Source organism: Topomyia yanbarensis, chromosome 2 (assembly GCF_030247195.1).
Source record: "Topomyia yanbarensis strain Yona2022 chromosome 2, ASM3024719v1, whole genome shotgun sequence".
NCBI lineage: Eukaryota > Metazoa > Arthropoda > Insecta > Diptera > Culicidae > Topomyia > Topomyia yanbarensis.
In genome coordinates, this window is record NC_080671.1 from 329,328,423 (window position 1) to 329,345,640 (window position 17,218).

Sequence of the window (17,218 nt, forward strand, 5' to 3'; positions counted from 1 at the left end):
CGACAACATCGAATCTACTCAAGAACTTCCTCCGGAGGAAGAGTACAGCTTTTTGGCTGGCTTGATTCTCGACAGCGCGAATCAAGCTCAGACTAAGCCAGTACCCGGCGCGAACATACAAAAACGTTCTCCCAATCCCTGGTGGGATAAAGAGTGCTCAGACGTGTACGCAGAGAAGGCCGCCGCGTTTAAGACCTTCCGGAACGACGGGTTACCCGCTAGTTTTCGACAGTACGCGACGTTAGACAAGCGAATGAAGAGTTTGATGAAAGCCAAAAAACGCGGTTATTGGCGCCGGTTCGTCGACGGATTAACGAGAGAAACAGCGATGAGCACTCTTTGGGGAACAGCCCGACGTATGCGAAATCGAAACAGTACTAATGAGAGCGTGGAATATTCAAACCGTTGGATATTCGATTTCGCCAAGAAGGTTTGTCCGGATTCCGCCCCGGCACAGAAGATCTACCGCGCCGCATCCCGTCACGATAACGCGAACGAAACACCTTTTTCGATGGTGGAGCTCTCACTTGCTCTCTTGTCGTGTAACAATAAAGCTCCAGGGCCAGACAGAATCAAATTCAACTTGTTGAAGAATCTGCCAGACTCTGCCAAGAGACGCTTGTTGAACTTATTTAATAAGTTTCTTGAGGCTAACATTGTCCCACACGATTGGAGGCAAGTGAAGGTCATCGCCATCCAAAAACCAGGAAAACCAGCCTCCGACCACAATTCGTATCGACCGATCGCAATGCTATCTTGTATCCGGAAGTTGTTCGAGAAAATGATCCTATCTCGCCTCGACAATTGGGTCGAAGCAAATGGCTTACTGTCAGATACACAGTTTGGCTTTCGCAAAGGCAAAGGGACGAACGATTGTCTTGCGTTGCTCTCAACCGAAATTCAAATGGCCTATGCTAGTAAAGAGCAGATGGCATCAGTGTTCCTAGATATAAAGGGGGCTTTTGATTCAGTTTCTATCAACATTCTTTCAGAGAAGCTGCACCAGCATGGTCTTTCAGCGACTTTAAACAACTTTTTACTAAACTTGTTGTCGGAAAAGCACATGCATTTTTCGCATGGTGACTTATCGACATCACGATTTAGCTACATGGGCCTTCCCCAGGGCTCATGTCTAAGCCCCCTGTTATACAATTTCTACGTCAACGACATTGATGAATGTCTTGACAATTCCTGCACGTTAAGACAACTTGCAGACGATGGCGTGGTGTCTGTTACGGGACCCAAAGCTGTCGATCTACAAGGACCATTACAGAATACCTTGGACAATTTGTCTGCTTGGGCTATTAAGCTGGGTATCGAATTCTCCAGGGAGAAAACTGAGCTAGTTGTATTTTCAAGGAAGCGTGAACCAGCACAACTACAGTTTCTATTAATGGGTCAAACTATAGCTCAGGTCTTCACAGTAAAATATCTAGGGGTCTGGTTCGACTCGAAAGGTACTTGGGGATGCCATATTCGGTATCTGAAACAGAAATGCCAACAAAGGATCAACTTTCTTCGTACAATAACCGGAACGTGGTGGGGTGCCCACCCAGGAGACCTAATTAGGTTGTATCAAACAACGATACTGTCGGTACTGGAATACGGATGCTTCTGCTTTCGATCCGCCGCGAACATACATTTCATCAAACTCGAAAGAATTCAGTATCGTTGTTTGCGTATCGCCTTAGGGTGCATGCAGTCGACCCATACGATGAGTCTCGAAGTCCTGTCGGGCGTTCTCCCGCTGAAAAATCGATTTTGGGAACTCTCATTTCGATTGCTCATTCGATGCGATATCTTGAACCCGTTGGTGATTGAAAATTTTGAAAGGCTTGTTGAGCTCAATTCTCAGACCCGTTTTATGTCCCTGTACTTTGACTACATGGCGCAAAATATTAATCCTTCTTCTTACAATCCCAACCGTGTGCATTTCATAAATACTTCTGAATCTACTGTTTTCTTCGACACATCCATGAAAGATGAGATTAGTGGAATTCCGGACCACATACGCCCACAAGTGGTTCCAAATATTTTTTATAATAAATTCCGAGAAGTCGACTGTTCTAAGATGTTTTATACTGACGGATCAAACCTCGAAGGGTCCACTGGCTTCGGTATTTTCAATCAAAAGTTCACCGCCTCCTACAAACTCAGTGACCCTGCTTCAGTTTACGCCGCAGAACTAGCTGCTATTCAGTATACCCTTGGAGTCATTGACACATTACCCGCAGACCATTACTTCATCGTCTCGGATAGTCTGAGTTCTATTGACGCTATTCGCTCGATGAAACATGGAAAGCATTTCTCGTATTTTTTGGGGAAAATACGGGAGCTACTGAGTGCTTTATCTGACAAATCTTTCCAGATTACCTTGGTGTGGGTCCCTTCTCATTGCTCCATTCCGGGCAATGAGAAGGCGGACTCCTTAGCTAAGGTGGGTGCCATTGAAGGTGACGTTTTTGAAAGACCAATTTGCTTCCACGAATTTTTCAGTATTACTCATCAGAGAACCCTCGAAAGTTGGCAAACCTCGTGGAGCAATGGGGAGCTAGGAAGGTGGCTACATTCGATAGTCCCTAAGGTATCGACGAAACCTTGGTTCAAGGGGATGGATGTGGGTCGTGACTTCATTCGTGTGATGTCCCGACTCATGGCGAACCATTACACGCTGGATGCACATCTCCGACGTATTGGGCTCGTGGAGAGTGGTATCTGCGCTTGTGGCGACGGTTATCACGATATAGAGCACATAGTCTGGGCGTGCACCGAGTACAGTTCCGCCAGGTCTCGGCTTATGGACACCCTCCGGGCCCGAGGAAGACCACCCAACGTCCCGGTTCGAGATGTGTTGGCAAGCCGCGATGTCCTCTATATGTCCCTTATATACACCTTCATAAAAACCATCAATATCCAACTTTAACTGCCCCTTTTTCCTTATCATTCTCAGAAGCGCTCTCTTCCACCTGTACCATACACCCACGATGGTTTGATGCGACTCCAAGGCGACACAAAACATCCCTGTCGAATGAGCCAACAAACACGGGACCTAAAGCACGAACATCACACGCACAACTCGAAATGTAGCCGATCAACATCTGAGCCGCACTACGAAATCGTCTGGAGAAACCCCTGCCATCTCGAGAACGACCACCCGGCGTCCTAGTACATGATTCTTCCTGATGAAGACCACCCTGATTCTGTAATCCATCCGTTGATCTCCCGAAGTCTGAAACTGAAATAATGTTCTCCCCCTGCCATGTTTGTCCACCCTACTTCCCCTGACTCTTATACACAGAAGTAACACCGCTTCCCCCCCCCCCCCCCCCCCCCAAATATCTTCATGAAGCATTTAGCTCTTCTTGCCTTTTCTAGTTTTAACTATTATATTATATGATCTCGTTGAAAATGCCCAACTCTACTACCACATAAAATAACTCTAATTAATGTCTCCGAATCTTTACAAAATTTAATCACGCCCTCTAATTATTTCTACTTTTAAGATAGTCGTAAAAATTTTCCCCCTTAGTTAAACATTATTTGCTCCAATAATCTCATTGCTAAAAATGTCAAACCATATTGCCATAAAAACTAAATGACCCCTCTAATCTTACGAAAATTATACTACCCCCTTGTGTATATGTATAGCTATAAATTAGCCTTAGTTTAATTTCAAAAATCAATATGTAAGCCCCTAGTTTTAAGTAATTTAAAATGTAAAACAAAACAAAATTGGCACCTTTAAGCTAACGCAAACCTGCCTTATCAAATAAACGAATTGAAAAAAAAAAAATGAAGTGAATTGACAAAATGAATAAAAAAGAAGAAAATACGTTGATTGAAATGATAAATGATAAATGAAAAAATAAATTGTGTCAAAAGAATTATTTGGATGAAATGAATAAAACTGAAAAATAGTAAGGTTAATAAAATGTTCTTCATTTTAAACAAAATGTATGAACTGGAAAAATTAATAGAATGCATTGAAAGAAAACAGTGAATAAAATAAGTGAAATGAATGATATGACTAAAATGCACGAAATGAATAAACTGATCAGAGTGAATCCAAATGATGAAACGAATAAAGTAGATTAAATGAACGCAGATGAACAAAATTAATAAAAAGATGCTGAATAAAACAATTAATTAAAATGCAATGATCATTTAAAGTTAAAGTAAAAAAACATTTTTGAATAAAATAATCCAGATTGTACGAATTTGAGAACCATTGCATCAGAAAGTTATGAAATGATTTTGAAAATTTTATCTTCCGGGAAAAGGCTAATTAATATACAATGGGATTTCTAGGGCTGCTATCCTTTTTTTGTTTTAGTCTTTTCGTTTTCACGCTTCTTTACTTGACAGCGCCGTTTTAAGATTATTTAGTGTTTCAACATTATTGATGGACCTTAATTAGTTATCAGGAACCTGGAACGTTCAATTTGCTTTGGAATTCAAAGTTTACTTTTTGGTCACATATTCCCGAAAAATTGTGCAGAATAGAATTTGATGGTCCAGTAATTTAATGCGCCATTGATTATAGTAAAGTGAGACAAGGTCGCATGACACATTGTTTCGTGACGTTTACAACGATTTGACGAATCTTCATTCGCCAAATATGTCACAACTTTATCAAATGAACGCCTACATCAAAACTTATTACAGATTCGGAAAGTAGACAAAATCTCACGAAAGCCCTTTGAACAGAGAGCAAAAGATGGAGAATGCGATTCGTAAAAGAGACAAGTAGATGTTTCAAAGTTTTCATTTGAATTAAAATAAATAGTGTGAAGTGTCTAGGCTATGTCGATAGTATAAAAGGCGTGCATTAAGTTGATTATAATGCAGTCTCTTTCCAGTCATCCTTATAACTTACATATTGTTTCGTTCGGAATTCTCGTTCAGGAAATATGGATAAATAAGCCCTGTACAATCCAATACTGTGAAAAAGAAATGGTTCGAACTGTCAGGATGGCAAAAATGTAGTCAGATCAACTATCTGTCCAATGCATAAACTCTGATTGTAATCCTCGCTAATTTACTTGTACAATATGGAAAACTCGAACGAAACGTGTGCTGAATTACCCAATGCCTCACTACTAATTGTGACTTCCATTGAAACTTCAATTGAAGTGTACTCAGTATAGAGCAGATATGCACGACGATAAGTTAGAAGACACCTTGTACTTGCATCCCCCATTGAGAGTGGGGACTTTGGGAGACTTCTTTTCCCGGATCTAATTTGTGGATATTTTTGGGCTTTCATCCGTTATTTTTCATGAAAGTTCATACCAATACAATGTATGTGCATTTTCAATATCATCCCAAAAAGGTGTTCTTAGTTTTCACATGACATATTTGAGCATATGTTTTATTCAAAATTCAATAGAGATATGAAGAGTTGAAATATCGCACGTGTCCCACCTCCCAGTTAAGCCACATATTTTTCTGTGATAGCCATGAATTTCCTTTATTATAGTGTTTATACAAGCTTTGAATAGAGCTGAATTAAATTTGAGTTTATGTAGTTTTCGATGGTCACCTGTCTACCCATAGTGCAACGTTTCGAAATACCAATTTCACCTTGAAAATAGTTATAGTTTTCCCATAAGGCAAATATTTTGCAAATTTTCTCGGACTACAAATATTTTATTTGACATGTAGGATGTATTATTAAACTTGTTTCCGCAAGTCTCTTGTACACTAAAATGCAAAGAAAATAATAGGGTAACAGACAAAAAATAGTTTTGTTTTCTCAAACCTTCACAATTATATCGCACACATGAAATTAGCTTGAATATTAATAAAGATTAGCAGAGAATCTTATCACACAACTTAGAAATGAATAGAGAAATAGCAAGATAGATGTGAGTCGTGACAGTTGCCACCAACATGAAGAAAGAGAGATAGAGATAGAGAGAGAGGGAGATAAAGAGAGAGAGCGAGAGAGTGAGATAGAGATGGGGAGGGCATGTGAGGAATGGCAAATGATGGTTCATGCCGAGACTTTATTTTTATAGGTATATTATGCGATATATTGATTCCTTACATCCTTATTATAAATAATGTAAGTAGTAATTTTTGCGCCATAACCAATATAATCTAAATTTTGCAAAGAGCTAAATTTTTGCTAGAGTTTTGGGATTCAAAAATACAGTTTATTTCGGTGATGCCGCGAGTATAATTGTAAGTGAAGTCTGTTATCTCACTACTAGGTGAATTACTTGATGATCTGTATAGTTATATACCATCCAATATTTACTTCACGGCTGAACGCATCGCCTAATCCAAGGGATAAATACATGAACTCCAGAAAAAAATTCACTATGAACGCATTATTTTGTTTTTGAAGTGAACTTACCTATTGATTTTTGAGAAATAGTTCAATTATTAGATAGGTAATTCACTAAATGTTTTCTAAATCAAATTCCTTGAATCACTTAGATGTGTTTTCATACTCCGATATTCAAAATCGGTTTAGTTTTGCCCCTAAAGCACCAGTATACTCTATATGAAACGGTCTCTTTTTTAATTAGTGAAAATTGGTAAGCGAGGAATAGAAATACAAAATGTTTAATATCTCCCTCGCTCGTGAACGGATTTTGACAATATATAGCTTGATAGAAATGTATTTTTACAAGGTTTCTATTATGCGCAGGTTGTGGAACCACGTTGCTTTGTTTGAAAGTTATTTACTAAAAACCTGCAATGTTTTGACAAAATGACCTATATCTCAGAAAGTAAACAACATATCGAAAAACAAAAATAATAGTGTCAAATGGGCACGTTAGGCCTTTCATTTGAAACTTGTTTCATTAAGATCGGTTCAGCCATTGCTGAGATAATTACATGACATTTTGTACATACATACATACACACATACAGACATTGTCTCAATTTGTCGAGCTGAGTCGATTGGTATATGAGACTCAGCCCTCCGGGCCTCGGAGAAAGTTTTCAAAGTTTGAGCGAATCCTATACATTTCTTTTGTAAGAAATGTAAAAAGAAGTAAAATAGTTTTTCTTTTGCGCAAATGTTTACATTAATTAATAAAAATTCTACAAAAAATTAAAAAAATCCCTATCTTGGTCTATTTTGTTCACCCAAATTTGACACAAGTGTAGATTTTTTTACCATCAATCGAGCTTTGTTGCCGTTTCACTTCAAGGTTCAACCAAATATAACATATTTGTATTTGGTTCCCCGAAGAAAGTCTCGAAAGGAGGCCATCTTTGAAAAGAAAAAAGATTTTTTTTCCAAATCGTGGAAACAATGCTAATGAAAATCAATCAATAGTATCCTGTAAAAATCATATAGTGGAATTTAAAGCTAAAAACCAATAAAAATAAGTACTAATATCAGTAAAAATAAAACAGAATTTATATCAGCTGAAAATCCTTATTACACGAGCCACAATAATTACACGAGATGAGCACCTTCTTGTTTTTTGAATATTTCTCGGGCTGCTATTGATATACGGTTATCAAACTTTAACAGTGTACGTTTACTATGACGAACTTCCAGCTGGTGATACTTTTTGCTCGAAATTTTCAGCAATTTTCGATATAAGCAAAGGTTGCATTTTGCCCCGGGGTTCCCCATTACCTCATCTTCCCCTATATGCATTCGGCAAGAAGTTGACGCTTTTCCGTCCCCGTTGAATAGCACAGATCAAACACGCTTAAAAATAACTACGAAAAAATAGTACAGATAGAAATACACCGAACAATACCGTACTGAAATGTTTACATCCGCGTACTGGAAGCAGAACAAAAAACTAAACATTGCCACTCCTATTGAAACATGGTTTTATATTCCGTCGTATCTTGTAAAGCTTATGTTACCTTAGCATTAGAAAAGCTCTTTCTCACTAGCTTTGGAAATTTGTTATTAACATGCTAATACGAATGGTTCACTCATATCGCGCTAATGATGTATGTGTTATACTGTTTATGTTCTCTGTTTAATAGTTGATGTATCGCGCGATATACACGGATTTGCTTTTGTTTTTACTTTCATCGTTGGAAATAAATACGCTAGTTTCACACACTTAAAAACCAAACCAAACCTATTCTGACATACTTTTGACACCGATCGACTGCTAGAGTAAACTCAGTAGACTCTGCCTTCTGATTTTAAAACGTACCCAGGCATGTACCAACACCCGTACGAGCTTACGATTCGGAGATTATTCACCTGTTTGCACTCGCAGTGTCTGATTTATTGGATCTGTTGTATCCGAGTTGTGGTGGTGAGAGGTGAGTATGGGGTGTGTGGAATGGTGAGTACTCTTCTATTTCCCTCAATTTCGGATCAGTAGTCGATTGATGTTGATTGTTATGGACTACATGGCAGTTTAAGTGGGAAAATAACTGGTGGTGGTGGTGGTGGTGCTGATGGTTGGAGGTGTATTTTTCCACTAGGTACTAAACTGAATGAACTAGAATCCAATCGATGTGATGGACGGGGCTGTTGAATGAACATGTGCGAGAGCCGGTGGGTGCTGTGGGAGGGTTTATTTTTGTACCTTATCTATTGAAGCAAAACGGATGTGATCCGTACTTTTTGCTTCTGGGTGATATATATATTTGTGGCAGGAAATGACGACGAATTATCTACAGTTCCTGCTTGAAAGCGTGCTTGCTCGTTGCACAGATAGTGCAGGATAGGGATGGCTCTCACAGCTACTGTGGACTGGGCCAGAACCGTACGGTGAATAAAGGGAGGTGAAGCGTATTTTTTTTTTTTGGTTTTCCGAAGGCAAAGCTTGGAAACATCAATGTATCTTTGTAGCTTTTGTATAGCATACGACTATGGTGAGTGTTCTATGGGTCTTCCCTCTAGGGTAGGCAGCGTGTTTCGGTGTCCTCTGGTAGTGGCCTGGGACGAAGGTCACCCATGCAGTGTAGAACCTATCCTTCGAAAAATCCAATATTTTTTCTTATCGGTGAGGCCGAGCTGCATTGTGAGTCGGTTTTTTTCAGGATCGACGAGATGTACGGCCCTTCACCGTTACCGGTCCGGTGTATGGTCGTTACCGAATCCTGCTTTGTTAGGCTGCCGCCGCGCTTCTGGTCGGCAAACGAGATAACCGAGTGCTGTTTAACCAGCTGGTGTCGCTTGTTTGGAGGTGCGGCCGCACTCTCGTACACTACAATGAGCAAAAACAATAGAGGGTGCCGTTGGTTAATGGTCGGTAGGAGCAGCGACGTGCGACGCTGGCAGTTGCACTGTGGGTGGTGGTACAAATGATGATTGTGGACAGGTGGACAACAACTACGAGCTCCGAAAAGCGGCCATCTAGTGGTAGGATTTGCTAGTGCTATTAGTGGTGGTTGTGCGATAGGAAATGTCGTGCTTTTACGTGCAGGAGACGTGCTTGGACACCAACTATGGAAAGGCTTCTTCTTACCTGACTTGGGCTCATTGAATGAGAAAATGGAGTCTTGTTTTACGAGTTTGTGTCTTTTGTGTTCAATGATCGAAAGGACGCTGTCCTGGCTAGACAGCGAGGCCGAGTATTTTTTGCTGGCACCCGTATGTTCTATGTACGATATTTGCGTGTCCTGTTTACACAGGATGCCTTTACGTGGCTCAATGTACGAAATCTGACTATCCTGGCGGGAGATTGAGTCCGAGGCCGAGTTCTGCTTGGAAAGCAAATCCCGCGAACCATTACTATCCTGCTTCAAAAGCATCTGTCGCGAATTGTCGCTATCTTGCCGATACAATATTGCTAGATGATGAGTGGTTTAGTTTTGGTTCATGAGATAGGTGGTAGTGGTGGTGGTGGTGGTGGCAGGATGGTGGCGAACCAGACAGCGATAGACAGAGAAAGAAAGAGAAACAAAAAAAAAAGAGACAGTTCATTACAACTCACTTTTGCGAGTATTCTAAAAACACATCAGTAGTAAGTATGTATACTGAAATAAAACCACTCTATGTAGAAAGCTCTTCAACGAATGTGTGTACACGTGAGCTCTACTCTGGAAGTACAAATGTATAGATCTAGAATCTCCTTGGGAGTTTGATAGTACCGGATCGTGAGGCGATGCTGTCCTGTTTAAGCAGTGTTTGGCGAGATATGCTGCTATCCTGTTTGAGCAACATGTGCCGCGAGAGGTTGCTGTCCTGCTTCGAAATCGAATGATGCTTTCGGCCACCTTTCTCCTCATAGATGTACGAAACGGCATCCGTCGATTTGATCGACGGACTGTACGGTGGACGTTTGGTGCTGTTGTGGTAGTGTGATGACTTGCGGGTACTGGTTGAGGATGATGCGATAGCCACGGTTTCGTAGTATCTGGAAAATAGAACAAATAGAAGAGCCGTTGAAGAGTTTATCTGATTATCGTAATCGTTTGATCTCTATGGTTACGAATCGCGCAACGTCATCAGTTTCGTCTGTTGGGTCTATTAAGTTCTACAAGGTGACGATGAATTAAGTTCATGTTTGATAATTCTTGGTGATTTGTGTACTTTGTCAGCTGCGTTAGTTCGAATGCAATGGATGTTCGTCTGTTGCATTCAAACTCACGTAACTCCCATGTATACAAACTACCGAGAATTGCTAAACGAGGCTCATACGGTTTGTTTTATGGGGTTATGTTAGGTTGTACATTGATTGATCCATAAAATGACTCGAAAATTGAGTCATTTAACTCTCGACACGTCTCTTGCTTTTTGTCTTCATCTATATTACGTCACCATGTAGCTCTCGTCTGAATGAGCCGTCTAGCTGCTGATTCCATGAGCCATTTAGCTCCTGTTTCCGTGATTTCTTCAGCTTCTAGACTTATCACGATCTATTTGGATAGTCCCCGGCGGTGTACTCAACATACTCTGACTGAGAGTTCCTCGACGGAGGAATTTCTATCGACACCGATACCCGTTTTCTTAAACTATTTAGCTTCCAGCTATATCGAGATCTACTCGGATATTTTCCGGTGGTGAAATTACTCTACTCCAACTGATAGTTCCTCGGCGGCGAAATTTCTCTCGGTACCAATGTCTGTTGTGATATTGTCGGATAGTCCATGACGGTGAATCTACCCTACTACGAATTCCTCGGCGGAAGATTTCTTCCGATACCGATGTTCGTTTTTGTGGGACATTTAGCTCCCCGCTTCGTCTCGATCTACTCGATCTAGTGCCTGGTAGATGATGTAGCCTACTCAATGGGCCAACCAGTAAGTGCTGCGGTCCGTTCAGCGATTCCCGATGGAGCATAGCTTCCGGTCCACTTGTGCTCCAACGGCCCATCGATAGCTGTATTCGCTCTAATCCCAAGCAGGGTGTCTAAGCCAGTACGGCGATTACGGTGGTGCCTGACGTCCGGTTTGTTGGCACCTTGACGACCCGATCCGGTGCTGCGTCGCGTACTATTTAACTGGTCCCCGGCGGTGGACCTAGTATCCCGGCGGAGAGTTGCCAGGCGGCGGAATTTTCCCCGAAATCCGTTTTGTGGTTTCACGGCGGCTTTTTAGTCGGAGCTGCTTTGTTGGTCCCTTCGCTATTTCCTCTGCAGCTCGGAAAGCATACTCGTCACTACTCTGTTGACCGTATCTCAGATATGCTCATAGTGGCAAATATCTTCGACGATATTGTCGACTGTCACGCATACCCTTTCGAACTTACTCGAACCGTGAACATACGGAGACCACGTGTTCCGGCGTCTCTTGTACGTTCATACACTCCGAGCAAAGGAATAACTAAGCATATTCAAACCGATGCAGATAGTTTCGGAAGTATCCGTGCCTGGACAAAAACTTAACTTTTCCATGATTCTTATGCACCCAAGTCAACATATTTGGGCGTTCCTGTTGAGGAGACTCCATCCAGAAGTATATAGGCCAATTCGATGCTGGATCTCATGTTGGCTCCCCTGGTTTTGGCAGCAACACCAGCTTCTGGATCTTCCATCTATCCGGGAAGTAGCTTTCGTCCAGGTATTTCTTTAGAACTATCCTGAACATGTCCGGAAACGCCAGGATTGCGGTCTTCAGTGCCACGACCGGAGCGGGAGCTTTCTTCGCTTTCAGCCCTTTCACCATTATAAGGAGTTCGTCATTGGAGAGTCGATTCTCACCAGTTTTTTCACCATCTGCATCAACGTACGGTGTAGGTGGCTATGCGGTTGGGTCGTGCTTCGAGAAAAGATCCTCAACGATTATTTTTAGTTTATCTGCGCATATTTCAGCTGGCGTCATTGGACCCTTGATGTTGTCCATCACGACAAGGTAAGCGTTGCCCCAGGGGTTAGCGTCTACTTGCCTTCACAGCTTCTTGTAGAAAGTGGACCTAATCAGCACTATCTCGCGTTTAAAAGCGGCTCTAGCCACACGGAATGTCATTTTACATTTTTCTCTGAACGCGACTTCTGGATTTTGGGCAGGCAGCATGGAATTACCGGCGTTCACCGTTCATCGGCCGGAGTCTCAAAGGTTACAGGTTCGAATTTTGCCTCTAGGCGGATTTTTTCACATTTTTGCTTTCGTTTAACAATTTCGATCTGTTTCCCCGTTGGATATCAGCAAAATGTCTTAACTAAGGTATTGGCGCTTACGTGAAAAACCAAAAAATGAATTATTTGTTTATATTTTTGGTGTTTTTGGCTTCTTCCATGCTTTTTGGGTTCCAACTCCAAGCCTCTCTCTGCGCCCGCAATAAGTAGCTGCCCCTATGTGAGCCCACGGCTACCTTTGCAAGTAGTGAGGTCGCATGCGTGGGTTGATGCGGTCCTTCTTTGGGTACCGCTTTTAGAGCCGGACCGGCACTAGTCCGGAACATTCATCTGAGCCTTTTTCCACTGCCTAAGGTGCCGGGCTTCGAATTAGGTAACCCACTCGCTGTTTCGGGGAAGTTTCACACATTCACATCCATTTTCTGTGTCAGTATGCCATAATTAGGTTCTTACTGGTATCGATCCCAATGTGCCGGTTGGGTTAGGGTGCTTTTGTTGCTTAGATCTTTAGGCACAGACTTGCTTCGTCGGAGTTGCTATCGGAGTTATGGCTTTTTAGCAGAGCCCAATCCTAGCAACACTCCCCAACTCGCAGTAGGTCCATGGGGGGTTCGTTAAGCCTCTGTACTCCTATTCTTGCTATCCTATATGTGTTTTTTACTTGGTGGTAAACCTTTTACGCTGACCCAGCACATGTTCAGCAGTTAGACCATACTACATTTCGTCCATCGTATGCCAGAGTGAGGGACTCTGAACAGAAAAGATAACTGAACCTTACTCCTCTAACTTCCACCAAACAGTCCGACATTTGCCTGATCCCCCGGATTCCATTTGAAATGACTACTTCAGGAGGAAGTTGTACTTACGCACATCGCTCGACTCCTGGTCTAGCTAGTCGTGCTAGTTCGCTGGTCTCATAACCACCATATCGGTCCTGCGCTATTTTTGCTTCGATGCAGTCCGGCAGAGGGCCGAAATCTATCCAACGATTCCGGTTGGAGGATTCACTGGTACGCCGATTCAAGCCAGCGATTCGCTATGGACTACTCGGAATAGTCCCCGACGGTGGATCTTTCCGACGCAGAGTTCCCCCGCAGTGTAAGAAACGAAGCAACCCGGATGCCGAGTTCGGTACTGCGATTCAGTATGGAGGGTGACTCCCAGTTCACAGGTGCCCCGATGATTATTAGCTGGTGCTATTTCACGATCTACTCGAAGTAATTTCCGGCGGAGAGCCTAGCATACTTCGATGGAGAAATTTCCCGAAGTCGAAAGTTCTCTCGAAACGGAGGGAGGATGACCTCCGGTTCTCAGGTGCCCCTAAAACCTATCGTCGACGATGCGTGCGCTTAGTTTAGACCCTGGCGGTGGATCTAGCCTACTCCAGTCGCGCCCACTGTTCTTCTTTATCTCTCTTCAGCAGACTGTTTTTTCGAGTGCCAAGGTCGGTTCGGGTTGCCATCAGTATTGGTGCCGTGACCAGGATGCTGTCCTGGGTGTATACAATTATGTTCGAGTCAACTGGATATCGTGAAGGTTGGATTCCGTCAACAGCTTCTGTAACACCTTTGCCCGCCATTGCGAAAACGAACGTGGACCAAACAGATCTTCACAGTGCTTCTTTGCTACGATAGTGGGGCGTTCAACACGCAGCTACCTAGCAGTCATTGGTTTCTTCGGTACACTTTCAACAAGCGTCTGGTTTGTTGGTTCGTCAAAGCATCAGATCAACTACTGAATCAGCTGCCAAGCCGTGGAGTCTTGGTATGTACGTTAGTTTCAATCTCAGTCAGTCTTCGCTGGGACTTTCGCTGTTCTCTAACAGCATTCTCGGTTCAGTATTCTGGTGTGCGAAGTGCAGAAGAAGCAAAATCCCAATGATCACAATAAGCAAGCATCACGTCGGAGTTTTCTCTGCACGCGTCCATCGTCTTTCGTGCGTCATGGCTCCGTTCACAACGTAGGATTGTTTCACCGATTCGATAATTGGCAGCAACTGCCATCATTAGTAATATTTGGACGAATTTCATAATGGTAATGACTACAAATGTATTACAAAACCGTTGGTTTTGGCGGGTCGGGATGTTGCGGCGAACGCAATTTATGGTCGACGCTTTCCGTTTTGCTATAAATATTATCTGTAGAACATGTATGTATTGTGTCACAAATAAAGACAAAATCCTCAGCTATTATCATCCAGCCACCGCTGCGCGCGGTTGGTTTTGGGTTTTTCGGGCACGGTTAATTCAATAGAATAGTTGTGTGCTTTCGATCCATCCGAACGTCCAGATCTGACAAAACATTGGTTCATTGGAGCCTCGGCGACCTGAAGCCCTGCACTGATATGTCATTGGTCGTTGATCCTCTCGCAATCTTCGTTGCAACACTGACATGGTCTGAATGACTGTTCTGTTCACCGCGTCCCATTTTCCTTCGTCTGGGCACATTCTTTGGACATGTTGACGACGCGGGCATTCGAAGACCACGTGCTTAGGCGTTTCCTCTGCATCAACGCACGTGGTGCAGAACGGCGATCTCGCGTGGCCGGACTTATTCAGATACTTCTTGAAACAGCCATGACCAGACAAGAACTGTTTCATAAGGAAGTTCACTTCACCGTGCACTCTGTTCACCCACACCGACAGGCATGAAATTAGTCGATGGGTCCATCTATCGTTTGCAGCATAATCCCACTGGTGTTGCCACTTAACTAAAGGCATTAGCTCGGGCTCGTTTACGATCTCCTCTCGTACATCGATTCCTATAACGCTCGCTATCTTCTTCGAGTAGAAGGGTTTACGTGACAGCTGGAACACGTAGGCTGCCTCTGACGAGATATTTCAATACGCGCTAAACACCCGCATGGATATCAGTCTGGACCTGTTATTCATCTGAGATATGTTCCTCTTCGTCTGCAGTCTCGTCACGCATGCAAGTCCTGCGTATCTGAGTACCGATGCAGAGACACGCGCCAGTAGTCGCTTTTTACTGCTGCTGATCGAAATTGTTGGGCAGTACCGAGATTATTTTTACGGTCCTCCCGCATGCGTGTGTGATGTAGCTAAAAAAGCTTAGCCGACCATCTCTCATCACTCCCAGTTGTCTAACTCATAGCTTTGTGTTGATGATATACTATCCGACCGAAATTCTAGCCTGCTGCACTGCCTTTCGGTTGTTTATCAAAACCATCTCGGTTTTGTGGTGAGCTAACGGCAGCTTCTTCTCACGTATCCAGTCTTCCACAGCCTACGTTGCAATAAGTACTTCTACTTCCTCTAGTGATTCGCCGATCACTACGAGCACTACGTCGTCCACAAAACCGACTATCTTCACGCCCCTGGGAGACTCAGGTACAGAAGTACTCGGGAACTCTCAGTCTGTGCAGCGAATCGGCGATAACATCCCAGCTACCGCTGTTGGATGCGTTTTTTTACTCAGTAACGGTTACCTCTTCTCTGGATCTACTGTTTCGGAAGCCGAATTGCATATTGGATAGGCCATTTTCTCCCTCTGTGTATATTGTAAGTCTCTTTCAAGGCCCTTGCCGACTGTATCCAGCATGCATATCGGCCAGTACGCTGAAAGATCTCCAAGGGTCTTGCCTGGCTTCGGCAACAACACCAGCTTTTTTGACTTCCAGATGTCGGGGAAGTTACCATCGTCGATACACTTTTGCAACGCGGTCGTAAACATATCCGGGATCGCTAGGATTGCTGTTTTCAGAACCACGTTGTGGATACCGCCTGGTCCCGGGCCCTTTTTGGTTCTCAAGGCTATCAGCTCCTCATTGGTTACCTGAGCTTCTTCTTCCTAATCATTTTGTGCCCCCTGCGGTGTGGGCGGCCAGGCCGTCGGTTCATGCTATGGAAATCACTCTTCTAAGATATCTCTCATGCTCTCCGGGCTACAGCCGGTTCTTTTATTTTCGCCGTGGCAACTTTATAGGCGTCACTCTACGGATTTGAATTAGCGTTGCGGTAAAGCTCCTTTAAGCAGGTTTTCTTACTGAGCTTCATTTTCTTGTTAAGTGCGACTTCTTCCGCCTTATACGCTGGTCTTAGAGCAGCTCTTTCAGCGAAGTTGTAGGCTCTATGCATTTTTCTCCGGGCATAGTGGCAACATGCACCTACGTTGGCAATCGTCGAGTTTCACCAGAAGACTGAGTGGCGACTGTACCTTGATTTACCTTCCCTTGGCATGGCTGCATTGCACTGAAGTACAGGTGATTGCAATCACGTCTCAGCGCTTCAGTGAAGATTCTTTTGTCGAACTTCGTTTTTTCCATCTCCGCTCGTTTGATTGAGTCACACGCACTTTTGACTGTCTATTGCTTCCGATAGCGTACCGGATCGCTTTGTGGTCGTTGTGGGTGTATTCCTCGCATACTCTCCAATTCAATCATCCTGCCAGCCCGGGGCTGCAGAAGGTAACGTCAATAACTGATTCTCGATTTTTCCGGCAGTAGGTGCTGGTTGTACCATCTGACGGCGCCGGTGGTTGAGTGATAAGCGTGACCGCCACTCATTCCAGTTGGCCTGAATTCCAGCCGAGGTCGTTGAGATTTTTTCTGAGGTGAAAAAATCTGTGGTCACGTCTTCCTTCCGAAGGGAAGTAAAGCCGTTGGTCCCCGATTCATGAAATTGGTGGCTCGATATCTAGTCCAGGTAGTGGAATCATCTCTCTGGCGTCGCTAAAGAAGAAGTAGATCCAACTTCTATACTCTTACTAACAAAAATATCCTCCTCCCGTGATAC

General features: G+C 43.3%; 1 protein-coding gene across 2 annotated transcripts in view; it reads right to left on the reverse strand.

The window, feature by feature from the left end:
* Window positions 1-3,998: 3,998 nt before the first annotated feature.
* Window positions 3,999-17,218, reverse strand: part of LOC131683879 (neuropeptide SIFamide receptor-like) — a 622,586-nt gene continuing 609,366 nt past the window's right edge. The window contains exons 6-8 of one of the 2 annotated variants that reach the window (XM_058966252.1): window positions 10,039-10,304; window positions 9,414-9,737; window positions 3,999-9,152 (exon numbers count right to left, since the gene is read on the reverse strand). In XM_058966252.1, the coding sequence (XP_058822235.1) occupies window positions 8,914-9,152; window positions 9,414-9,737; window positions 10,039-10,304 (829 nt within the window). In that variant the 3' untranslated portion in view covers window positions 3,999-8,913. Of the gene's footprint in view, window positions 9,738-10,038; window positions 10,305-17,218 lie in introns of both variants that reach the window. The other variant, XM_058966250.1, reaches the window with a different exon arrangement.